Source organism: Cetorhinus maximus, chromosome 21, assembly GCF_964194155.1.
Source record: "Cetorhinus maximus chromosome 21, sCetMax3.hap1.1, whole genome shotgun sequence".
Lineage (NCBI taxonomy): Eukaryota > Metazoa > Chordata > Chondrichthyes > Lamniformes > Cetorhinidae > Cetorhinus > Cetorhinus maximus.
The window spans coordinates 3,238,763-3,265,458 of NC_135899.1; the positions used below are offsets into that span (position 1 = coordinate 3,238,763).

Below are 26,696 nucleotides of genomic sequence, written 5' to 3' on the forward strand. Positions count from 1 at the left end.
GTCCCCTTTCACCCCCCACCCCCCACTGTTCTCCCCTTCTGCTCATGCGCAAACAGCCCCTTTCCCTCCGCCTGGTCCACTCCCGCGCATGCGCTAACATCGAAACTTCCGATTGGTCCACATCCCCGTCGGTCTAAAGCCAACCCTCCAAGCTGATTGGCTTTTCGAAAGCGTCCCGCCCCCCCACCTTGCTCCTCTCAGGCCGCGTTCCTCCGCACGAACGGCCGTCCTCCCACCTACTCCCGCCCACCCGGCATCAAAGCCGCCCTACAGGATTGGTCGACAGCGCCAACCGTCAAAGCGAAGCGCCAATCGTAGCAGGGAACGTGAGGCGTGCAACGAGTTCAGGAGGTCGAGCGTAATGCCTTCCTGGATTGGTCAATTCAAACGGCGAACTAACTTTATCCGTCTCCCGCCAACCGAGCGACACTTCTGTGTACTTTTTAATTTACTTTCCTTCATATTTGTTACTCTTTATAAGGAGGGGCTGGGGACGGGTAGTTTGTTTATTTCACGCCTTTCCTCTCTGAATCTTTTCCCCGACCTCCGCCACCAACGGTCAGATTTTCGCTGCCCGCGCATGCGCGAAGCGCCAGCTCTGTTTTTTTGTGTGTGTGTGTGTGTGTGTTGGGGGGCAGGGGGGAGGGAGGTCCAGAGGAAATCATGTCAGCAATTTTACAAACAGTTCAAGCAAGTTTCTCAAATGCAAGGCGAGCAAAGACCTTCCCCACAATACTTAACAAGGAGATGCCTTGGCAATTGTTGTATTCACTGTGATCCCCCCTTTCTTTTGCACACTGACTATTTTTGCATCATGCATGTCTTGAGACTCAAATCTTTCCTTCCAGCAGAGACACAAACATTCACAGAAAGGCTGCAGCAGGGCTGCTTTTCCACTTTAGACGATTTCAAGTGCCGTCGTTTTCCTGGGGCTTTACCACTGGCAAGACAGTCAACGGGCATGTTGAGCTCTACTGTGGTGGGCTCGCTGTCCACCTCCTCCATGGCAGAAAAGTCTGGACTGGTGCTTCAGTGACAACGTTCTCCGTTGCGTAGAGTTCATGAAAGTGCTCCACCCGTCTTTCCATCTGCTTGCTAGGCTCTGAAGAGTCATATGGACTCGAAACGTTAACTCTGTCTCTCCACAAATGCTGCCAGACCTGCTGAGTTTTTCCAGCATTTCCTGTTTTCAGATTTCCAGCAACCACCATATTTTGCTTTTATATTGTGAATATGGTGCTTTTTTTTACTGCAAAAGCCACTCCATACTCACGTGTTGGCTCTCTTGAGTTTTCCCCTGCATGAGGAATGTGTAGTGTATCTTTCTTAAGGGATCCACTTTGAGTGAGCCTAGTTTCTTGCAGCGCAGCAATGTCTACATGGAGCCTTGTAGGTCCTTTATTGGTAAGGCCAGGACACATTGTCCTTACGTTCCAGCTTGTGATTCCAAAATATGATATCTTCTTTGTTGGTAAAAGCAAAATACTGCGGATGCTGGAAATCTGAAACAAGAACAGAAAATGCTGGAAAAACTCAGCAGATCCAGCAGCATCTGTGGAGAGAAACAGAATTAGTGTTTTGAGTCCGTACGACCCTTCTTCAGAGCTTCATTGTTGTGTTTGTCTTGTCTGGTGCATAGGTTAGCGACCCACCTGTCGAGAGATGACTCTCTATGACCTAAGCACCCGCTGATTTCTGTCCAGGTATACTCCCTTAGCCGCCTTCTCTCCCGAGACACCCAAAAGGCAGTGAGGCTATTTACCCATAGCTGGGGATCTGGTTCATGGGTCCCAGGGTGTAACACATGCTGGTGGCCTGTATGCCTGTATGGTGTCTTGAGGGGCCAGGCCTCTTCCGAGTCCCCTGTGGTAGCCTGGGTCCGTGAGGTACTCAGTTTAAGTATATCACCATGTAGTGGCACAACGTCGGGCTCGCTGATGAAGAGGCTATATACTGTCAGGAGAGACATACACACCAGGTCCTCTTTTCACAATAGTTATACTGCTAACCAGCTGTGGGAGCTGAAAGCAAGAGATGACAAGCAGACTGACCACTACAGACCACCCACTGTATTAACACGCTTATCAGCCGGAGACACATGAACAGTCTCCCATGCAAGACAGTTGCATTCCCTTCTTAAATAAAGGAGACCAAAACTACACAGCACTCTCGGGGTGGTCTCACCCATACCCTGTATAGTTGCAGCAAGACTGCCCTACTTTTATCCCCCACCCACCTTGCAATAAAGGCCAACATTCCATTTGTCTTTCTAATTTCTTGCTGTACCTGCATGCTAACATTTTGTGATTCATGTACAAGGCCCAGATCCCTCTGTAGCACAGCAGTCTGTAGTCTTATTCCATTTAAATGTTTTGTTCTATACTTTTCCTACCAAAATGAACAACCACATATTTTCCCACAGTACATACCACTGCCAATTTTTTGCCCACTCACTTAACATATCTATATCCCTTAGCAGACTCCTTAAGTCCTCCTCACAACTTGCTTTCTTATCTATCTTTCTGCTATCAGCAAATTTGGCTACAATACACTTGATCCCTTCATCCAAATCATTATTATAAATAATTGAGGCCCCAGCATTGATCGCTGTGATGTGACACCCCACAGCTGGTCAACGTGAAAATAACCCATTTATCCTGACTCTGTTTCCCGTTAGTTAGCCATTTCGCTCCATTCTAATATATCATTCCCAACACCATAAGCTCTTGTGCAGTAAGCTTTTATGTGGCACCTAATCAAAAGCTTTTTGAAAATCCAGTACACATCTCCTGGTTCACCTTTATTCACCCTGCTGGTTACATCCTCCAAAAGCTCTAATTAGTCAAACTCTACTTGACTGTATTTTGATTTTCTAAATGTCCTACTAGTATTTTGTTAATGGATTCCAGCATTTTCACAATGACAGGTGTTAGGCTGACTGACCTATAGTTTCTTGCTTTGTGCCTCTCACCTTTCTTGAATGGGGGCATTACATTACAATTTTCCAATCCTCTAGATTAATTCTAGAATCTAAGGAATTTTGGAAGATTACAACCAATGCATCCACCATCTCCGCAGCTACTTCTTTTCAAACCCTAGGATGCAGACTGTCGGGTCCAGGAGGCCTGTCAGCCTTTAGTCCCATTAGTTTGCTTAATATTTTTTCACCAGTGATAATGATTGTTCGAGGTTCCTCCCTCTCTTTTTCCCCGCGATTTTCTATTATTGGGATGCTTTTAGTGCCTCCTACCATGGAGACAGAAACAAAATATTTGTTCAAAGATTAGATGAGCAAGGATGGGAAGAGGCTCAAGTGTAGCATGACTGGTTGAGCTCAACAGCCTGTTTCTGTGCCGCATGTTCTATGGAATCCTATGCAATAATGGATGGGTCTCCCTATAGTTACAGATTTACCCTAAAAAAAGGTATGTATTCCCTTTGTAATTCAGAATCCTTGGTTGTGATTTCATGCTAGCAGGTGCAAGAAGCAGATGGCCAGGTGGTGGACAAGGGAAACCAAGGGCAGGAAATGGAGACGGAGAAATGACTTGCAGAGGCCAGAACCAGAGGCTGGAGGAGATTCAATTCAACCAATAACTAATCTCATTTAAGTTGTACTGATGACTAATAGTAAGACCAGTATCAAATCCTATATCCTTCCAAGGAAAAACCCAAAACTAGGTTGTCCTTTCTTATTATTGCAAAAAAAAACAAGGGAGGAATCTCCACATCACCTGGAGCCCTCCACAGCAAGGGAGGGGCAACAGCTTCAATCTGGGAAAAGTTACTGAATTCCCAGAAAACAGAATTCTTGTGCTGTTTTACATTAAAGGTCAAACATTCTAGAATATTTTAGTGTAGAAGAGGGAGTTAAATTGTTTTAGGAAACACATCCTTGTCGTGCTTATTCTGTCTATGGTTCGATGTTTTTAAATTAACATAACCTTTTATTTATTCGTGGGGTATGAGTGTTGCTGGCAAGGCATGCAAATGGTTGCCCATCCCTAGTTGCGAAGGTGGTGGTGAGTGCCTTCTTGATCTGCTGCAGTCCTTAGTGGTGTAGATACACCCACAGTGCTGTTAGGGAGTTCCAGGAATTTGACCCAGCAATTTTGCACTAACCCACTACATAAAGTACGAGTTCCAGTCTCTTAAAATAACATTTATTTGGTTGTCTACCTGTCCCTGTACTTCAGGTGGGTATTGAAAAATATCTGAATTAAGATCACTGTGCTGGATAACAATCCACTCCTAATTTACCTGGTCATTGTCTCAACTTGTGGGATCTTGCTGTGTGCAAAATGGCTGTTTACCTACAATCAGTGCACTTCAAAGCAATTATTGCATGCACAGGTCTTTGAGATGTTTGAGAGACAATAAGGTGGTAAGTGACAAAGGTAAATAACAGCAAATATTTTAAACAGGTACTGGCTTATGCATGTTCTTATAAGAAAACGATTGTTGAAGCTTTCAACAGAGTCTGGGCCTGTATTCTCTGGAGTTTAGAAGAATAAGGTGATCTCATTGAAGCATAGAAAATTCTGACAGGGCTCAAAAGGATAGATGCAGAAAGAATATTTCTCCTGGCTGTGGGATCTAGAAGCAGAGGGGTAGACCATTTAGGACTGAAATGAGGAGGAATTCCTTCAGTCAGAAGGTGATGAATCTTTGGAATTCTCTACCCCAGAAGGCTGTGGACTCTCAATCATTGAGCATATTCAAGACAGAAATTGATACGTTTCTAGATATCAAAGGATATGGGGATAGTGCGGGAAAATATTGAAATAGATCAGCCATGATCTTATTGAATAGCAGAGCAGGTTAGAGGGGCTGAAAGGCCTACTCCTGCTCCTATTTCCTATGTTGGTGGGTCCTGAGTGTGTAAATTAGTTGCTGCTTCTCCCTGTATTACAACAGTGTACGAAGTTCATGATCAAAGCAATATGGGACTAAATCAATGCAAGTTCCTTAACAATACTATATGTTCGATGTTTGACTATTTGCTTTTTTTGAAGAAAGGACAATAATAAGTTTAACCAGGAAATACTTTTATTGTGACCAAACTGTGTATACATGAGAGCAGAGTTATAGAATATCCATGAATCCTTGTTACAAATTCAAATACTAGCGCTAAAAAAAAATCCCAGTTCAACAAAAACACAAGTACCATTCAAGCCATGAACCAGATGTTTATCAAGTGTTTGTGGGTTTTTTTTCTGCTTTTACATAAAGAAAATATGGAACTTTTGCCATTTCATACATATAATCTTTGATATTTATCTGCATTTTTTCTCCCCATGTCAGCCACTTGGCCCAGAAATAAAGGCCTTATTCTCTGAGCCAGAGACTTGGTTCCACCAGCTGTGTGGAGTTATTGCAACAATGATGGGAGTGCTACAACTGGTCACAGTGCCCCTAGGAAGGAAAAATAAATTTAAACCAACCAATGGCCAACATACAGCAGCCCATTGCCCCCTGAAAACAGGCTTGATTAGAAGCCGCACGAGGGCAGGTTAGGGCTCGCTGTGATGCCCACAGTCAGATAGCCTGTCTGCAGTGATAAAAGCATACACATGAATAACATCCACTCATGAAAGTTGGCCTGGAGATTCAGTACATACTCTAGCACTCTGTGTTAGTATTGCATCAGTGCGTGCTAACTCAACGTGTTTTGATATGCAGAAACAAGCAGCTTTTTTTTTTTGATTTTTGCTTGTTATATGCAGAAGCACTCCAAAAATAAAACAATGCGTTATTGATAAACATACCAACCAATGTGGTACAGGTCAGAAAAGGCCCAGACAGTGACTGCTTACACATGCTCATGTAGTCGAGCCCAGCAAAGACCTGCAGTGGAGTTGCCACATCGCCTGTAGCTGAGGTGGTGGTTGGGGTGGGGAGAAGAGGGGGAGTGGTTTCACACTCCTAATTGCTTTCCATCAATAGCTGTGAGCAGGCGAATGCATGGGGGTGTTGGAAAACTCTTACCATCAAGCTGTGATACCCCTTCATGGTCATATAGCTCACTGACCTTCCAGTCCTGACTGACGCACGAACAATAGACAAGTTGAGAATGAGCAGTCGCCTTTTATTTAAACAAAACCAGTTCAGTTGCTTTAGGACTAATATATAAACTGGGTGGGATAAAGTTGTAGGCCATAAGCCGGCAATGAAATAGTTCTACTAGAGTTCAAATCTTTTTAAAAATGGTGTACGTTATTTCTTCCATTAACTTTTGATAAATCATAAATGGAAAATCTTCCTCGCATATCTACGAGTAAATTATAGAGTGAAAGGGGGACCTCCACCCCATTGAAGAGTTTGGCAGCACATGGTGCAAATGCACAAGATGAAAGCAAAATACTGTGGGCTGTAATACAATGACATTATAATTTGGCACCTTTTTATATTTAAGTCCTCCTTTTTCTGCACAAGCCTAATTGAAAATGTTTTGTTGCAACAGATATAGTGGACACAAGACCTTATCAAAGGGGGAGGCATGTGAAAGGAAATAAAAAGGGGCCTGTGACCATTTTCAAAGCTACGTTAGAACTCGGGTTTGCAAACTGGGATTTTTTTTTTAAAAAAGAGGTCCCCAAAGGAAAATTAGGTGATGCGTAAGAAAATGCGTTTACCTAATATGGTCATGTTTTTTTTCCCCTGTATTTGCTGAATTACTAGCCAAGCTGTTTCTGTATATGCTAATCTGCCACAGCAGCACTGATTTCCTTGCCACAGTTAACACTGTCTTTTGGAAGTCTGGGTGGGGTAGGGGACCCCCGAGAATGCAAATGATATTTCCAACGAGCTGTTGGAACAGAAAGTTTTAAAACTACTGCTGATCTGATACTATTGTCCTTTCAATGCACCATGAAAGAATCCTTAAAAGGGCATTGTCATCAGGTGGAGAGAATACAAAATCTTCTTTAAATTTGACAATGAAAAGAGTTTTGAAATAACGCGCAAACCAGTCAGTTTGGGCTTTTGAAATTGGACGCAATGGCATATACGAAGAAATCTTCCAATCAAAAATCTGAAAATGCAACACAAACAAAATCTCGCACTTGGTCCAGAACTGGCCAAACGCCATTTAAACTGAAGTCATTTTTCTTTATTTTATTGGGGCAAAAAAAAAAATCTCAGTTCTCCAAGAGACAACAGCTTAACATGTTACATGGACCAAAGGTTGCAGCTCGAACCCCTCGGTCTCTGACCTGAGTAGAAGCATCGGGCTAAAATCAGCCTAAGCACCAGAGCTGGGGAGGGAGTAAATGAAGCCAGGATCCTCGTTCCCGATTGCCAGTGTCAGAAAACTCACAAGGAAAAGAATGGGGCTTGGCTGTGATCACTGGTGCCCTCAAATACATTTACCATCTGGACTCACACAAGTGCTACTTGACTGAGGATGGAAGGGTGGGGAATGTTGTTACAGAAACAAGGATTACAGATTTGTAGAGACTGCTCCACACTGATTTCGGGTAAAATAAGAAAGATGTCGTTAGACTAGTCAAAAGACATCCTCCTCGATGATTCCCTGTTGAATGTTTCCCTAATTCCAACCTAATATTTGAAATAGTGAGGCTCCCACACTTGGAGCAAAGCCTTACAAAAAAACAAAAATAAATCACCCTTTATACATTCCCCCTAACATGGAACTCTGCACCGTTTCCAGTCTCTAGCCTCGGGTAAATTTACGCTGTCACCTCACTGAACGAGTTGCTGTATATTTCTCCATTGCCAGACAACAGCACCCCTAAAAAATACATGCAAGTTAGTGGCTGCTGGCCAAATCTCTGCATTCGAGCAAACTGTGTGGTCAATGGGTTAATTCTTCAGGTGGGCCCCTTCAAAAGCGAGATTCAATTGTACCTTTTCCATTCATCTGACAGCTTTCTTGGCCAGTATACAGCCCTTCCCACTTTCTTTCCTGAATCTTAGCTTCGTCTCCCTGATCTGTTCTCTGGCCGTGTACGTTTCACTTCAAAGAGTTTTGTAGCGCGACGATGATTTGCTTTGTCTTTTCCGTCGTGGTACCGTCGTTCTTGCTAATTATATCGTGGAGAATAAGCAGAATGGGTCTTCCAAGTTCAATGTAAAACTTTTCCGGGTCTTTATTTTTCTTGTATGTCTCACCGCCACAGTGCAACGCAACTAGGGATCCCTCAGAGTTAAATATCGGCGATCCAGCAGCACCGTAGTGGAATTCTGTTTTGTATGTGATTACATTGGAGTATTTGAGTCTATTGAAAGCTTGACTCGCAATCAAGACCGTATCATGCGTATAATCTTCAGTATCTTCTCTGGTGATCTCAGATCTTAAGATTTCCACAGGCTGCGGTGCATAGCCAGCTGCCCTCTGATCACAGGTCACGACCGAGCAAGGGCAGATTTTCTTCTTGTCTCCTTCGGGGTGGCCGGTGATGTAGAGGATGCCGGTTTTCGGGGGGGTGGCATAGCACTCCATCAGCCCCGGGGCTCCTGGGGAGCTCTCCAGCTCCAGGACAGCATAGTCGAGCATTTGGTCGTAAATCTCCAGCCAGGCCACCAGCTTCAACGGCTCGCCTCTCTGGCCCTCCTGCTCGTAGCCAAAGAAGACCTCTGCGCAGTCGCGGATTAGAGTGGGCCAGCCGCCGAACCCGACGGCATTCTCCGTCATCATCTCCACCACGTGGTAGCAGGTGACCACGTACCTGTCCTTCAGGACGAAGCAGGTGCCGCTGCCCTGTGTGGTGGAAGATTTCCAGGCGATGCAGCCCACGCTGGAGAGGTGGTCAGAGATGCAGCGGAAAGCCCTGGCCGGCACGGACGACAGGGCCTCTTGGTGGAGCCGGTTCAGGTACTGCCTTTCTGACACTTTAGCCAGGTCGGCGTTCCTGGAAACTGACTGCTTGAATTTCAACAGGGAGGCACGGCGGCTCTCCAGGTGCCACTTTGGAAGCAGATTGCGGCCAGCCTCATACAACTTCCCGTCCAGCTCCTTCTTGGTCATCTGCGCTGCTGACTCCGCAGATTTACTTGCTCTCGGCTTTGGGCTCCTGCCGTCGTCAATGGCCTTCTTCCTGGGGCCAGTCATCTCGATTTGAAAGCTGCGGTCGTGCAGCGTGTCCACTGTGTTGTTGAACTGGATCTTCCGCGGTGGGTCCACCTTCTCCAGCAGTTTGTGGGTGTCGTCCTCGATCTTGGAGTCGAAGCGGCCATCGTTGACCAATGTTTCCCGAATGGTCTCGCCCTCGAAGCCCAGGATGCACAGCTTGGTCTGCCCCTGGGCTATCCGGTCCGCCAGGACGATCCTCTGGGTGGTGTTGCCTGCCATCCTGCCGCTTGGCTCAACGTAGAAGAGAACGTGGCTCTTGTTACGTGGGTACTCCGGAGGGTGTGGCCGCTCGCCACCGTCGCGATTCTGGCTCCGCAGGAACAGCAGCCGAAAGTGGGAGTGCTGGGGTAAGTAGCAGCAGAGGATATCGAGGTTCACTAATCCTTTCAGCGGGCCCTCTCCATAGGCAAGGATTGTGTTGTCACTTTTCACCTTCTCTTCAAAGTCACAGGACGTATTCAACGCGAAGAGCAAGGTGTCACTCGGATCTGCAGCAAACGCATACTGGATATTATCTGGGTCCCCACACACACTGAAAGTGAACTCTTTTCTCTGGAAGTTTTGTATCCCACACTTCTTGTTTGCATATTTGTTCCTGAGAATTTTCCCATTCTTCGGACTAAACTCGTTGCTATAGCTGCCCGGTTGCAGTTTGCTTTCTCCCCATGGGTTACAGTCACCCATCTTCTTGCTTCGAGTGTTCATCATCTGCAGAGACAGAAATTTATCAATATTTTACACTTTTTCCTTTCATGAACATGCCAAGCTATGATTCATCAAGCGCTTACTGGCCAAGCAACCATTCTTAATGTGCAAGCCTAGATCTTAGTGGGCAGGGGTTGGTGAGGCATTACGAACCTTAGGGTGAGGCAGTGTTGGGTTGTAATTTTTTCCCCTGTCCTTTTATGGGATGCAGGCTTCGCTGGATAGGCCAGCATTTATTGCCTTTCCCTTGAGAAGGTGGTGGTGAGCTGCCTTCTTGAACCGCTGCAGTCCATGTGGTGTAGGTACACCCACTGTGCTGTTAGGGAGGGAGTGCCAGGATTTTGTCCCAGCGACAGTGAAGGAACGGCAATTTGGTTCCAAGTCAGGATGGTGCGTGGCTTGGTGGTGTTCCCATGTGTCTGCTACCACCAAGAAGGTCAAGGGTAATAATGCTGAGCGAGCCAGCGACCCCACACCCCAAAGAATTTTTTTAAAAAATTACAACCCAAAGCTATTCTCTTCACCCACATGGCACTTGATTTCCATTAGATAGCAATCAGCATCAAGAATTTCAGCTGGCTCTTCCCTCTCTTGTCCGATGACAGGGACCAGTCATGATCTCTGCATCAAGACTGGCGCAGTCACAGATAAATGACCAAACTTATGACCGTCTCTGTTCTGGAGTATGCGACTTCGCAATGGCCAACGTACTGACTAACAGCCATCAGGAGAGACACTCCCATCCCAACATTCTCTCTCTATCTTTTTCTGATGAGTGCCAGAATCGAGGGTAATGGGTAGGTGTCTGCAAGCCGCAACTGGCACAGCCTTTGAAAGCCCAAGTGAGTTAGCTTGGCACGGCTTTGCCTCCCAGATTTCCCCCAAGCCCTATGGCGATATTACTGCAATCTCTGCTCTGCTCAAAACAGCATCTCCTCTAAATCTACATCCCTGTCCCCTCCCAGCGAGTTACAAATCAATGAGCAGTAGATCATCAGAGTATCAACTGCACAGGGCAGAAACCCACAACTCATTGAAAAGGTGTCTGAATATGCAGCTCAATTGCCGTAACCTACAAGGTTACGGACCAAGTGCTGGAAAGTGGGATTAGACTGGGTGGCTTGTTTCTCGGCCAGCACAGACACGATGGGCCAAGTGGTCTCTTTCTGTGCCATAAACTTTCGTGATTCTATGCGCAAATCTGCAGCAAATTCTGCTGCCAGTGGCAGTGCTCTAGTCCAATGTGCCACCGATTTATGCTGGTATTAACACGGCAGAAAGCTTTCGATTCAGTTATATTAAGTTCTTCAGTTCCGGAGTTCCTCAGGATAGTGTCCTCAGCACAACCATCTTCAGCTGCTTCATCAATGACCTTCCTTCCATCATAAGGCCAGAAGTGGGTATGTTCACTGATGATTGTACAATGTTCAACACCATTCGCGACTCTTCAGATACTGAAGCAGTCCATGTCCAAATGCAGCAAGACCTGGACAATATCCAAGCTTGGGCTGACAAGTGGCAAGTAACATTCACGACACATAAGTGTCAGTACCAACAAGAGAGAATCTAACCATCGCCCCTTGACATTCAATGGGCATTCCCATCACTGAATCCCCATTATCAACATCCTGGGGGTTACCATTGACCAGAAACTGAACTGGACTAGCCATATAAATACTGTGGTTACAAGAGCAGGTCAGAGGCTGGGAATCCTGCAGCGAGTAACTCACCTCCTGACTCCCCAAAGCCTGTCCATCATCTACAAGGCACAAGTCAGGAGTGTGATGGAATACTCCCCACTTGCCTGGATGAGTGCAGCTCCCACAATACTTGAGAAGCTTGACACCATCCAGGACGAAGCAGCCACCTTGATTGGCACCATATCCACAAACATTCATTCATTCCACTACCAATGCACAGTAGCAGCAGATGCACTGAAGGAATTCACTAAGGCTCCTTCGACAGCACCTTCCAAACCCACGAACACAAACATCTAGAAGGACAAGGGCAGCAGACACATGGGAACACCACCACCTGGAAATTCCCCTCCAAGTCACTCGCCATCCTGACTTGGAAATATAACGCTGTTTCTTCACTGTCACTGGGTCAAAATCCTGGAACTCCCTTCCTAACAGCACTGTTGGTGTACCTACACCACATGGACTGCAACGGTTCAAGAAGGCAGCTCACCACCACCTTCTCAAGGGCAGTTAGGGATGGGCAATAAATGCTGGAACAGCCAGCGAAGCCCACATCCCACGAATGAATTAAAAAAAAGTGCAGGGAAGAACAAAGCCGCTGCCGTGAAGTAGGATTTAAAATATTCTACCTGACACTCCTGGTAATGATTCTCAGCACCTGACACCGCAAATCGAACTAGGCAGTCAGATTCTGAAAGAAAGGAAAGGTTAAATTATTTTAAACTAAAAAGAAGAAAAACTGCACATGCTGGAAATGAAAGATGAATAGAAAGGACTAGAAGTACACAGCTGGTCTGTGGGAGATGGGTCAACATTCCAGGTTGATATCCTTTTATCAATTCTTACAAAGTTTCATGCCGAAATGTTTGCCTGCCATTTCTCATTACAAGGAACAACCGGCCTGCTAACTCTAGCATATCCTCTGCTCCTGAATACATTGACCCTCCGCTAGACGGTTAGCAAAAATTAGCATTCAAGTACCACAAGTGCTGACTGCCCTCCGAAATCATACCGAAATGGTCATCGTGCCCCAAGAGTCTTAAAGTGGGCGCTGACCCACTATTCAGCAGCCCAATCAAATCTGGTCCTTATTTTACGTCCCTGTGTGTACTTCCTGCAGGGCCACCAGTTATTGCTCAAGAGTGGGAATCCGGAACAGTATTCCCTTCCTCATGGTTGCATAATGAACATCCGAATTAGAAGCAGTAAATCACTCAACCCCCGCAAAGCTTGCTCCGCCATTCAATAAGGTCATGGCTCATCTGATTTTAACCTCAACCCCCACATTCCCATCTACCCCCAGTAACCTTTCACCCCCTTACTTATCAAGAATTTACCCCTGCCTTAAAAATATTCAAAGGCTCTGCTTCCAACACCTTGTGAGGAAGAGAGTTCCGAACCCTCACAAAAGAAATTTCTCCTAATTTCTGTCTTAAATGGGCACAGTGGTAACTTCATTGTCCCCAGAGTCTCTGGATTATTAGTTCACAGGTTCAAATCCCACCACGGCAGCTGGAGGAGTTTAAACTCAACTAATAAATCTGGAATTGAAAGCTAGTCTCAATAATGGTGACCGTGAAACTATCATCAATTGTCGCAAAAACCCATCTGGTTCACTAATGTCCTTTAGGGAAGGAAATCTGCCCTCCTTACCCGGTCTGGCCTATGAGACTCCAGGTCCACAGCAATGTGGTTGACTCTTGACTGCCCTCTGAAAAGGCCTAGAAAACCACTCAGTTTCAAGGGAAATTAGGGAATGGGCTACAAATGCCAGCCTTGCCAACGATGCCAACATCCCATGAAAGAGTAAAGGAAAAAAATAACCTAGGAGCACTGAAACAACAGTGCCCTTCCAAGAGCCCCAATGTAATAGCAGAAAAGGTGACTGTTACAAAATCCTCTGTGTAAGTGACACCCTTGCGCAAACTTGAGATGTAGAAACCTGGAGCTGTTATCAGCTGTATCTCAGCTGATTGAAAACTCACTACTCAAGAGTTATATGAGTTCCATTTCCACTCGAGACTGGGGTGTAAAACCCCACTTCAATACAATGCTTAGGCAGTCAGAGGTGCCACTTTCAAGACAAGAATTGAAAAGTACGTCATGGGCTGTTGAGTGCTTTTGGAATGTCCTCGGGACATGAGAGGTGCTGCTGGCTGTTTCTTAGTTTTGTTGGCTCCTCAACTCATCCACAAGTCTAATTCCATCTAGACTGGCAGATCCATCGCTCACCCAAAGTCCTCTTCTGAACGCACAAGTCTGGTTAACTGTGTGCAAAGTGATTCAACTATTGAGAAAGCATCACCAATCGAACACGACCTTGTGCTCACTCAACATGTCACGCCTGCCCTTGTCCAACGTGGTGATGAGGCTTTCTTTTCCCCCTCTCCTCACTAACACAAGGATGCTTCGTCCAATTATAGGATTTAGCTAATGTCATCTGTCTGATAATCAAACTCAGCACAAACTAGTGATTAAATTTGGAACCTTCCCTGTCTCCCATTCTAGGGACCACACCAGGCTGTATATTCATCCACTGAACCGTAATGGGAGCTTAAGCATAACTTTTTTTTTCTCCATTTAAATTGTCATTAAGTTTTTCAATGAATCATTTGCAAATCAGAACTCAAGCTAAGGTAGCACAACATGTTCTGCCAAGTTCTGAACCTGGCAGAAGGGACATCGCTAAGAACATGGGATCAGCAGAAATCTAAACGAAACGAAGGGGAAAAAAACAAACCTATTTCCAAAAAAATGTATAACTTTATCAATGCCTTTGTAATATGCACTGTGGAAAGGACATAGCTATTAAAATAACAATATAAACTAAGGAATTTTAAAGCAAAGTGCATTTCATTTGATAAATTGTGCCTTCAAAATGAGGGCTGTTGGAAAATGCATGTGTGAAAGATGCATTTTACAAAACTAACACCCCCCTAGTTTAGCACTGAAACTTTACCTCTCACCATGCACCAGATTCTAAAGTGGCGAGACAACCTGACTACTGTCAATGCTGTCAGGAAGTGTTTAACTCGCTCCTGATTACCCCACTGCCCCCTTCCACCACCCCAGCTAGTCACTCTCATCTCATACCTTGCTTTATGTTCCTTTGTAGAGGGTTGCCATCCTTCCTGGGGCCACTTGCATCTTGTGGCTGTGTAAGACAAGGATTCATTGTTACTCAACAGGAATCTTCCCCCTGCCGTCTGGTCCAACAATCTTGTCCACAGACGTGAGCGCCTGGGCTATAAATTTCGCTGCAACAGTACAGGTCTTGGGGCTTTTATTCATTGACCTATGTCAGTATGTGAGACCCTTCCAAGGAAACATAAATCAAGTTTGCAAATATTTAAAAATTGTGAAGTATAATTCAGGAAGGGGGTTTGAAGGTGACATTAGATTCAACCAGTAACATTTCAGCCAAGGTTCCACCCTTACAATCCTGTTTCTTTTTATTCATTCATGGGATGTGAGCTGCCTTCTTGAACCACTGCAGTTCATGTGGCGTAGGTACACCCACAGTGTTGTTAGGGAGGGAGTTCCAGGGTTTTGACCCAGCAACAGTGAAAGAACAGCGATATATTTCCAAGTCAGGATGGCGAATAGCTTGAAGGGGAACTTCCAGGCGGTGGTGTTCCCACGTGTCTGCTGCCCTCATCCTAGATGGTAGCGGTCATGGGTTTGGAAGGTGCTGTCTAAGGAGCCTTGGTGAGTTGCTGCAGTGCATCTTCTAGATGGTAGATACTGCTGTCACTGTTACCACCCCACCTCCAACACCCAAGCTTCTTCTGCAAGTCCTGACTCTTGGAGGAGTATGGCTCTGTGAGCCCAGCAGTCCTTCACTACCTCGCCTAAGGAGTAATTCTACAGGATATCGAGAACGAGAAGTGTTAGCCTACTTAATAGGAAGCAAATGCCAGTGCACTGCACTCTAAAACAAGTTTCAACTGATACTCCATTTTACAATGCGAACACCAATAGCATGCCCAATTAAAATATTACAGCCGATATGCCACTGACTTTAATTGCAACATTTAAGAAATTTTAAAACAGTCCCAGATGTCAAAAACACCAGGCACAATCAGGTCTGAAATTTTAGCTGAAAGCCAGGCTGGTTTCTGGAATGGTTTGCATTGCACAATTCCAGTTTTTTAATGCTACATTTGTTTTAAGAATGCACACATGCAACTAACAAGCTTGGGACTGACCCAAAGAATGGCAGGGTTCGGGTCATCAGTCTCCAGGAGGTATGGCTCACAGCCCAATTACAACTGGCCAGAATGCCTCACAGAAGGGAATAAACCAGGGCTTCAGGCAAGATTGCTATTCTGGTATTAAATAGTAATTCCTATGGACATGTGGGAGTTGGACAATAAACACACAGGACTGCGGGATCACCGAATTTTCCCCAAGAGGGTACCTCAATCAACTGAAGGACAAGTTGAAGCTACACTGCTATAGACATTATCACAGGCCTGCACTTCCATCAAGTGACACTGCTCCTCTGGCAACTCAATTTTTCACTTATAAAGAATTTCAACTGAGACCAAGAGGAGGGCCAACCCTGCAGCATCAATCAGCACCTTTGGTGATAGAGAAGAACCCTTTATTGAGCTTTGCTTTGACAAGACAATGCATTATATTACCACCACTAGACTGGATTGCTCCACGGGGAGCAAGCATGGAATCAACGGGCCGAACAGTGACTGGAGGAAGATGATGTAGTCAAAGTGATAAATGACTTTTAAAATAAAAAGCAGCTTTGTTACTCTTATAAGGTTGTCGGAAAGGGTTTAGCTTCTCCAGTTAGAAAACAATAAGCTGCAGGACTGGCATTAACAAATAAAATCACACACGTGACAACTCATTCTAGCATCACAAGCAAGTGACGTGGAGCCCCAAATATCATTAACCCCTTGTAGACACATTCCTTCACAAGCTACGTGGAATCAATTAGAAAAGCCTTGAAACGTTTCAGTGGGCTCTCAAAAGGTATACACTAAAAATTAAATAGGATATCACAGCATGAAAGGGAACCATCCAGCCCAATATCACCTGCAACACTTTACTAGAACAATCCAATATTAAATCTAGCATCTCCATATTCCTGCATTTCCCCACCTTCTCTTCAAATGCTTGGCTCGCCTATTCCCAGGAAAGCTGCCATGCTCTCTGCCTCCGCTGCTCCATCTTAACAAGAGCAAAGGGAGGCCATTCAGCCCCTGAAGCCTCTGAGTGCTGTTCAATTAAAACCACGGCTGATCTGCAGTTTAATTCTATCTGGCCAACTTGATTCTGGAATCCTTAGTAAGATTAACTAACAAAAGAAAATCTATCAATCTCAGTCTTGAAAAATTCTGTCCACTCCCAGCCTCAACAACTTTGAAGGCAGAGGGCTCCACTGTCCTTTGTGTGAAGAAGTGCCTCCAGACTTCACCCTTGAACAGCTTAGCTCTAAGTTTAAGATTAATCCCCCTCCCTTTTTGCTCTTGGCCTTTATCTGTTTTCTGCATAAAGGAAAAGATACAGTGAAAAGACTACATTGAGGGGGCTCCAAAAAGACCGGCCAGAATGGCAAAACAAAGATAGAAGATAGAACTAGTGGAAGATATTTGCATAATGGTGCTGTCACTGGGCTAGTAATCCAGAGGTCCAGGCTAATGCTCTGAGGACATGGGTTCAAATCCCATCATGGCAGCTGGTGGAATTTAAATTCAGTTAATAAATCTGGAATTGAAAACCAGTTTCCGTCACGGTGACCATGACAACCATCACTGATTGTTGTAAAAACCCATCTGGTTCCTTAATGTCCCTTTAGGGAAGGAAATCTGCCATCCTCACCCAGTCTGGCCTACATGTGACTCCAGACCCACAGCAATGCGGTAGACTCTTAGTTGCCCTCAAATGGTGGAGCAAGCCATTCATTTCAAGGGCAAATAGGGGTGGGCAACAAATGCGGGTCTTGTCAGCAGCACCCACATCCCACGAAAGAATTAAAAAAAAGCTAGTGAAAATAAATTGAAAAGTTGTTTTTTTTAAAAAAAGTACAAATGGAATTATCTCCCAGATATGAAAGCAGAGTCAGAGACAAGTTAGGAAGTGGATGTTGGGGCTGGGTGATTGGTAGGACAAGTGCCAACTGGGCTGGTTCTGCAGCCCTCCGATGTTCATGACTCACAACCGCCATGGTTACAATATCTCCAGTGCCCCCACTGAGTGAGGTTGACAGCTTTGCGGCCAAGTTGCCTGATCTAGCGCAGGATTCAACTCAAGGGTTGGCAACCTGATTTTGGTGGGGGGTGGTGGTGAGAAGAGATCAGGGTGAGTGACCTGCAAGAGGTACAAAGCTGCCACAAAGGAGTCAGCAGGAAGGTGAAGTCCAGCGGAGGGCCACTCAATGAAGCCAGGGACCGCAGTGGGATGTGTGTTTCTGGAGCTGGCCCGGGAAGGGCCAGAAAGCGCATTGATAAAGAGAACGAGAGAAGTACCGTAGGTGTCCGGCTGCCTTCATCACTCGAGGAACTCATCCTGTGGTTTTATCACGCAGCACTGAAATAAAAACAGAAAAGTTTATGAGAGAGTATATCAACTGGGCCTTTTCAGAGAGGCAGGATCGCCATTAGGGCCCCTCGACGCCTCCCAACAGAAATATGGGATTCTGTCCCACAAAACCATCTGGAAACGGGGCAAGTGGGGCCACTTTGAAAGAACACATCACCATGGGCACTGCTTTTCAAGAAGGTTCCAGTGTATGGTGTGAAGCATAGACTGCATGACTAAGATCAGCAAACAAGATGAAGCTGGATTGAAGTGGCGATCTGTGCAGAGTTCCACCACTGCAACCACTGCAACATTCGCTCCCAGCACTAATGGATGAGCAAGTGCAAAAAGAGTCCCCACACCAGATCACTGCCCAATGGTCACCGTAGCAGAAAAGGCACTGGGCAAGGACAAGGTGATGCTTTTCAGTGGTGCCCTCCATGATCGAATAGACTGTTGATGTTCACTGTCTCAGATCACATGTGAAGTATGACACCATTGGAGGGAGGCTAACATACTGTAGTGCTGTCTACATCCGAATAATCCTGTACCCAGATGATTTGAGCCTTTAACAACAGTTCCCTTAGCATAATAAAACATCCCGAGGAGCTTCACAATATCATTATCAAACAAAATATGACACTGAGCCACATCAGGAGATATTAGGTAGCTTCGTTGAACAAGTGGGTTTTAAGGGAGGTAGAGAGGACTGGCAGGGAATTCCAGAGCTTGGGATTCCAGGCAACTGATGGCACAGCTACCAATGGTGTCACAATTATTACTGGGGATGGCCAAGAGGCCAGAGGTTAGATGCCAGAATTAGGAACTGAAGTCGGCCATTCGACCCCAAGAGCCTGTTCCAATATTCATTGCATCACGGCTGATCTGAACATAGCCCCAACTTCACATTCCTCCTACCCACAATAACCGCTAATATGAACATGAATGAGCGCAGCAGATATCCCGGGGGAGATTGGCTTACGGAATCTGGTGTGGGGTGGGGGGAGCCTGTTTAATGGAGTAGAAAAGGAGGAAATAGAAGTGGGCGACAGAAGATAGGGAAGGGTGGACGGCGGACGTGGAGGGGGGGAGAGAGGGCGAGAGCGGAGGGGGGGAGAGAGGGCGAGAGCGGAGGGGGGGAGAGAGGGCGAGAGCGGAGGGGGGGAGAGAGGGCGAGAGCGGAGGGGGGGAGAGAGGGCGAGAGCGGAGGGGGGGAAAGAGGGCGAGAGCGGAGGGGGGGAGAGAGGGCGAGAGCGGAGGGGGGGAAAGAGGGCGAGAGCGGAGGGGGGGAAAGAGGGCGAGAGCGGAGGGGGGGAAAGAGGGCGAGAGCGGAGGGGGGGAAAGAGGGCGAGAGCGGAGGGGGGGAAAGAGGGCGAGAGCGGAGGGGGGGAAAGAGGGCGAGAGCGGAGGGGGGGAAAGAGGGCGAGAGCGGAGGGGGGGAAAGAGGGCGAGAGCGGAGGGGGGGAAAGAGGGCGAGAGCGGAGGGGGGGAAAGAGGGCGAGAGCGGAGGGGGGGAAAGAGGGCGAGAGCGGAGGGGGGGAAAGAGGGCGAGAGCGGAGGGGGGGAAAGAGGGCGAGAGCGGAGGGGGGGAAAGAGGGCGAGAGCGGAGGGGGGGAAAGAGGGCGAGAGCGGAGGGGGGGAAAGAGGGCGAGAGCGGAGGGGGGGAAAGAGGGCGAGAGCGGAGGGGGGGAAAGAGGGCGAGAGCGGAGGGGGGGAAAGAGGGCGAGAGCGGAGGGGGGGAAAGAGGGCGAGAGCGGAGGGGGGGAAAGAGGGCGAGAGCGGAGGGGGGGAAGAGGGCGAGAGCGGAGGGGGGGAAAGAGGGCGAGAGCGGAGGGGGGGAAAGAGGGCGAGAGCGGAGGGGGGGAAAGAGGGCGAGAGCGGAGGGGGGGAAAGAGGGCGAGAGCGGAGGGGGGGAAAGAGGGCGAGAGCGGAGGGGGGGAAAGAGGACGAGAGCGGAGGGGGGGGAAAGAGGGCGAGAGCGGAGGGGGGGAACGAGGGCGAGAGCGGAGGGGGGGAACGAGGGCGAGAGCGGAGGGGGGGAACGAGGGCGAGAGCGGAGGGGGGGAACGAGGGCGAGAGCGGAGGGGGGGAACGAGGGCGAGAGCGGAGGGGGGGAACGAGGGCGAGAGCGGAGGGGGGGAACGAGGGCGAGAGCGGAGGGGGGGAAAGAGGGCGAGAGCGGAGGGGGGGAAAGAGGGCGAGAGCGGAGGGGGGGAACGAGGGCGAGAGCGGAGGGGGGGATCGAGGGCGAGAGCGGAGGGGGGGAACGAGGGCGAGAGCGGAGGGGGGGAACGAGGGCGAGAGCGGAGGGGGGGAAAGAGGGCGAGAGCGGAGGGGGGGAAAGAGGGCGAGAGCGGAGGGGGGGAAAGAGGGCGAGAGCGGAGGGGGGGAAGTGGGCGAGAGCGGAGGGGGGGGGAAAAGAGGGCGAGAGCGGAGGGGGGGAAAGAGGGCGAGAGCGGAGGGGGGAAAGAGGCCGAGGGAGGTGGGTATGCAAGGCGAGGGAGGAGGGTGTCCGTAGGGGTGGGGGGCACGTTCTGGGGCCACGAGGCGAGGGCGTATCCTGGGGGGGCAGGGCGAGGTGGGTAACCTGGGGGTAATAGCCGGGGGGGTATGGGTCCGGGCAGGGACAGGGGGTATACGGGGGGGGGTATGCGGGGGGGCGGGGGGGCCTCCTGGGCGAAGGGGCCGGGGGGGCCTCCTGGGCGAAGGGGATGGGGGGCATCCTGGGCGAAGGGGATGGGGGGCATCCTGGGCGAAGGGGGGCATCCTGGGCGAAGGGGATGGGGGGCATCCTGGGCGAAGGGGATGGGGGGCATCCTGGGCGAAGGGGATGGGGGGCATCCTGGGCGAAGGGGATGGGGGGCATCCTGGGCGAAGGGGATGGGGGGCATCCTGGGCGAAGGGGATGGGGGGCATCCTGGGCGAAGGGGATGGGGGGCATCCTGGGCGAAGGGGATGGGGGGCATCCTGGGCGAAGGGGATGGGAGCATCCTGGGGGGCATCTTGGGGGAAAGGGGCAGGGGGCATCCTGGGGGGCAGGGGGTATCCTGGAGGGGGCATCCTGGAGGGGGCTGGGGGCGGGGATATCCTTGGGGGGGGGGGGGGGGGGGGGCTGGGGGGGGGTACCCTGGGGGTGGGGGTATCCTGGGAGGGGCTGTGGGTGGGGATATCCCGGGGAGGCGGCGCGGGAGTTTCCTGGGAGGGCGGGGTGTGGGTGTATCCTGGGTGGGCAGGGGAATCCTGGGGGCGGGGGGGTATCCTTGGGGGGTGGGGGTATCCTGGGGTGGCGGGGGTATCCTGGGGGGGGCGGTGCAGAGGGGCGGGGGTATCCTGGGGGGGCGGTGCGGGGTCTGGGGGTATCCTGGGGGGACGATGCGGGAGGCGGGGGTATCCTGGGGGGGCGGGGGTATCCTGTGGGGGGGGCGGTGCGGGGTTATCCTGGGGGGGCGGGGTTATCCTGGGGGGGGGGGGGGGCGGTGCGGGGGGCGGGGGTATCCTGGGGGGCGGGGTTATCCTGGGGGGGGGGCGGTGAGGAGGTATGGGGGGGGGGGCGGGGCGTGGGGTATTTGCGGGAGGGAGGGTATCAGGGACGCGGTGTGAGAGAGCGACCGCTCCGGGCCGGTGTCTAATCCCCATCAATAACACGGACCCGTGAACGAGGCCTCAACGCCGCCCATTCCCCGTCCGGCCGGAGCAGCTGCAATCCTCGGGCGCCCCCCCGCCCCATCCCCTCTCTCGCAGGCTCGGGGAGCCCCGAAATCACCCCCGCTTCTCTCTCCCCCCCCCCCCAGCCCGGGCCCGCCAGAGTCTCAGCATCTGCCGGGGAGAAGGTGAGAGGAGCGGTTCAGAGAGGCTCCATCCTCCCTCCCTCCATTTCTCACCGATCCAACGGACGGCCGGCCCCCCCCTCACTGTGTCCGGAAAGTGGGTGAAGCCTGAAGCAGCAGGCCCGGGTTGGGTAACGTCAGCGTCGGCCGTCCCCGCTCCTCATTGGCTGCCGCGGTCATGTGACCGTGCAGCGGGAGGGGGCGGGGCATGTTCAGTTCCTGACGTCACAACGGGGCCGGGGTGAAAGGTCAGAGGGGCTGTATCCTTGAGGGAGGCAGAGTTACAGTTAGATCATGTCTCTCCTCACTTCAATCACTCATCAAAACATAAACAACCCTTGAAGAGCAATCTCCAGGTCATAGCTCTCTGCGATCCTGGTGAATAATCATAGGCACGTTAAAAAAAAAATTGTTTATCCTTTGTCATTTTTTTTGACATTTCTCTATAGTAGATACAATAATATTGAAAATGGGGGAAGGTAAAGGCTAAAATAGAAGCAAAAAACTGCGGATGCTGGAAATCCAAAACAAAAATAAAAATACCTGGAAAAATTATCCATGCTAATATACTACCCCCAACACCATGGGCTCTTATGTTATTGAGTAGCCTTATGTGCAGTACCTTATCAAACATCTTTTGGAAATCCAAATATATTACATCTACTGGTTCCCCTTTATCTATCCTGCTTGTTACCTCCTCAAAGAATTCTAATAAATTTGTCAGGCACGATTTTCCCTTCATGAAGCCATGCTGACTCTGCTTGATTAGATTATGTCGTTCTAAATGCTCTGCTATTACATCCTTTATAATAGATTCTTAACATTTTCCCAATGATGGATGTTAAGCTAACTGACCTGTTATTTGTCTCCCATTTTGAATAAGGATGTTACATTGGCAGTTTTCCAATCTTCTGGGACTTTTCCACGATCTAAGGATTCTTGGAAAATGACTACCAGTGCATCCAATATTTGGCAGCCACTTCTTTTAATATCCTAGGATGCAACCTATCAGGTCCAGGAGACGTATTGGACTTTAGCCCCATTAGTTTCCCTAGTAATTTTTCTCTTGTGATAGTTATTGTATTTGCTTCCTCCCCCTCTTTTGCCCCTTAATTCTTCAGTATTTTTGGAATGCTATTAGTGTCTTCTACCATGAAGACTGATGCAAAGTATTTATTCAACTCCTCTGTCATTTCCTGGTTCCCCATAATTATTTCACCAGCCTCATTTTCTAAGGGGCCTATGTTCACTTTTGCCTCTTTCTTCCTTTTTATATATTTAAAGAAGCTTTTACTATCCATTTTTATATTACTTGCTAGTTTACCCTCAAACTTTATTTTCTCCCTCATTTTTTGGTCATCTTTTGTTGGTTTTTAAAACTTTCCCAATCCTCTTGCTTATCACTAATCTTTGCCACATTGTATGTTTTTTCTTTCAATTTGATACTGTGCTTAACTTCCTTAACTTAACCATGGTTGGTTTTCCCCTTCCTGGAATCCTTCGTTTTCACTGAGATATATCTTTGTTGTGGGTCATGAACTATTTTCTTAAATGTCTGCCATTGTTCATCATCTGTCTTTTCTGCTAAACTCCTTTTCCAGTCCACTCCAGCCAACTTTGCCCTCATTACTTTGTAATTACCCTTATGTAAGTTTAGCACAATTGTTTCCGACCCAGGTTTCTCGCTCTCAAACTGACTGCTAAATTCTGCCATGTTATGGTCACTGTTTCCTATGGGGTCTTTTATTCAGAGATTATTTATTAAACCTGTGTCATTACTCATTACCAGATCCAAAATAGCCTGGACCCTGGTTGGATCCACAGCATATTGTTCCAGGAAACTGTCCCAAATACGCTCTATAAATTCTTGCTTGTGGCTGCCTCTGACAATTTGATTTTCCCAATCTACATGAAGATTTAAGTAACCCATGGTTAACATACTGCCTTTTTACATGCCCTCATTATCTCCTGATTTATCCTCTGTCCTACAGTATAGCCACTGTTAGGGGGCCTATAGTCTACTTCCACCAGTGTCTTCTTCCCCTTGTTATTTCTAACCTCCACCCACACAGATTCTACATCTTCCAATCCAAGATCATTTCTTGCTATCACACTTATTCCATCTCATACTAACAAAGCTACCCCACCACCTTTTTCTTTCTGCCTGTCCTTGCGAAAAGTCACATACCCCTGAATACTTAGTTCACAGCTTTGATCTCCTTGCAACTACTTCTCCATAATGGCTATAAGATCATGCCCATTAAACTCTATTTGTGCCGTTAATTCATTTATTTTGTTCTGAGTACTACGTGCGTTTAAGTAGACAGCCATGAATTTTGCCTTTTTACCATTTTTTCCCCTTTGACCCTATTTACTACTGCTTTTTATGTTTGTACACTCTGTCCCTTCCTGTCACACTCTGAGTATCAATCCCTAAACAGCTGCCCTGCAATGCTGCCATGTCCTTTTTGCTTTGTTAGCCTACGTCTCCTCTCTCCAGAACCCTCCCCCCACACCACTATTGAGTTTAAAGCCCTCTCTAAAGCCCTAGTTATTCGATTCAATGGGACACTGGTCCCAGAACGGTTCAAGTGAAGCCCCTCCCACCAGAATAGCTCCCTTCTACCCCAGCACTGGTGCCAGTGCCCCATGAACTGAAACCCATTCCTGCTGACATGATGGAAGGAAGGTCATTGATGAAGCAGCTGAAGAAGTTTGGGCTTAGGAACCCTGAGGAACTCCTGCAGTGATGTCCTGGAACTGAGATAATTGACCTGCAAGAACTACAACCATCTTCCTTTATGCTAGGTATGACTCCAACCAGTGGAGAGCTTTCCCCCTGACTCTCATTGACGCCAGTTTTGCCAGGGCTCCTTGATACCACACTTGGCCAAAGGCCTTGATGTCAAGGGCAGTCACTCTCACCTCACCTCGGGAGTTCAGCTCTTTGGTCCATGTTTGAACCAAGGCAGTAATGAGGTCAGGAGCCGAGTGGCCCTGGCGGAACCCAAATTGAGTGTCAGTGAGCAACATCATCCAAAAGCACGGCGTCGGTTTACATATGTTCGCTAGCGGCACCCAGCTGTGCCTCATCAACACCTCTCTCGACTTTTTAAAAATTCTTTTATGGGATGTGGACATCTGTCGCTGGCAAGGTCAGCATTTTGTTACTCATCCCTAATTGCCCTTGAGAAGGTGGTGGGCAGTTGCCCACAGTCCATGTGGTGTAGGTACACCCACAGTGCTCTTGTGGAGGGAGTTCCAGGATTTTGACCCAGTGACAGTGAAGGAACAGCGATATAGTTCCAAATCAGTATAGTGCTACGACTAGGATGGGAGGAGTGTGCGGTTAATCTAGCCGACTACTCCACAGGTCACAACATTAGTTTCAATGTTCAGTTCACTCAGGCCAGTTATTTACCTTCACTACTGTTACCCAGAATAAAAGAGACTTCAACCAGGCTTCTTTCAATAAAGAACAAGCTTATTGGTTTATTATAAAAGCAGTCTTGTCGAATAGAAAGGCAAAGCTTATTAAGATACAGTACGGAATATGAACTTACACTAATTACACACACACACACACACACACACACATGAATTCAATAAAAATCTGGAATTAAAAGTCTGATGATGACCATGAAACCATTACTGATTGTCATGAAAATCCATCTGGTTCACTGATGTCCTTTAGGGAAGGAAATCTGCCATCCTTACCTGGTCTGGCCTACATGTGACTCCAGACCCACAGCAATGTGGTTGACCCCTGAACAAGGGCAACTGTGGGTGGGCAATAAATGCTGGCCGAGCCAGCGATGCCCACATCCCATGAACAAAAAAAACACACACACATACACACACTTTCACACAGACACACTCTCACACACACACGCTCGCACACACGCGCTCTCACACACGCGTTCTCGCACACACGCGCTCTCACACACGCGCTCTCACTCACACACACTCTCACACACGCACTCTCACACACACGCTCTCACACACGCGCTCGCACACGCGCTCTCACACATGCGCTCTCACTCACACACACTCACTCACACGCACACTCACTCACACACACTAAAATGAAAGTGGAGGAATTCTGCCAAAGGTTAAAAGTCAATGGTTCAAAGGCAAAGGGTTGATGGTGGAGTCTTTGAAATGGCGTCCGGGTTGTACGGTTGGTGCCTCAGCACTGATCCGCAAAACAATCGATAACTCTGGCACTGCTTTTCATGGATCAGTTGCAGGTACTCAATCTCAGGAGTAGTTTATATTCATTGCTGGCTGGGGACTGCAAAAAGGCTGATGTCATCTTTGGTCCTTCACCTCTCAAAAGCACAAGCCAAAACCAATTTTAAAACATTTTTTCAGGCATGGTTTTTTTTATCCACCCAGAGCCATAAACCACCATGTGACCCCCCCTTTGTACACAGTTCACCAGGGTCAAGAGATTTCCAGTGTCTTTAACACTGCTTCATTAATTTTTCTCGTAAAAGGATGTTTTTTCCCAGGAACAGCAAGCAGAGTCCCGGATTAACCCTTTACGGGACAGTGTCTTTTAAAACACAAATTCTTCCAGAATGTTCTTAGTCCTGGAAGATGAACCATTTTCTGTGATTAAAGTGTTCATGACCATGGTGTGTGGCATGGTGGGGAACGTGGAGCTGTCGATAAATTGTCGGACCACTTCTCCAACTGGATAAGCAGGAATTTCCCCCACTAAGTATTGAGAAGACTGAAGTCACTGTTTTCAGTCCCTGCTCCAAACACTGTTACTGTTGGCTACCGACTCCATTCTCCTCCCTGGCAACAGCTCAAGATTAAACC

At 48.1% G+C, this 26,696-nt stretch overlaps 1 protein-coding gene across 1 annotated transcript; it reads right to left on the bottom strand.

Moving 5' to 3' along the window:
* Nucleotides 1–6,585: 6,585 nt before the first annotated feature.
* On the bottom strand, nucleotides 6,586–18,810 carry LOC144695580 (serine protease FAM111A-like). Its single transcript, XM_078566471.1, has 4 exons — nucleotides 17,988–18,810; nucleotides 14,593–14,653; nucleotides 12,129–12,190; nucleotides 6,586–9,802 (listed from the first exon to the last, which is right to left on the bottom strand). The coding sequence occupies exons 1-4, from the start codon at nucleotides 18,024–18,026 to the stop codon at nucleotides 7,976–7,978; spliced, it is 1,989 nt and encodes a 662-aa protein (XP_078422597.1). The 5' UTR covers nucleotides 18,027–18,810; the 3' UTR covers nucleotides 6,586–7,975.
* Between the last annotated feature and the right edge of the window lie 7,886 nt (nucleotides 18,811–26,696).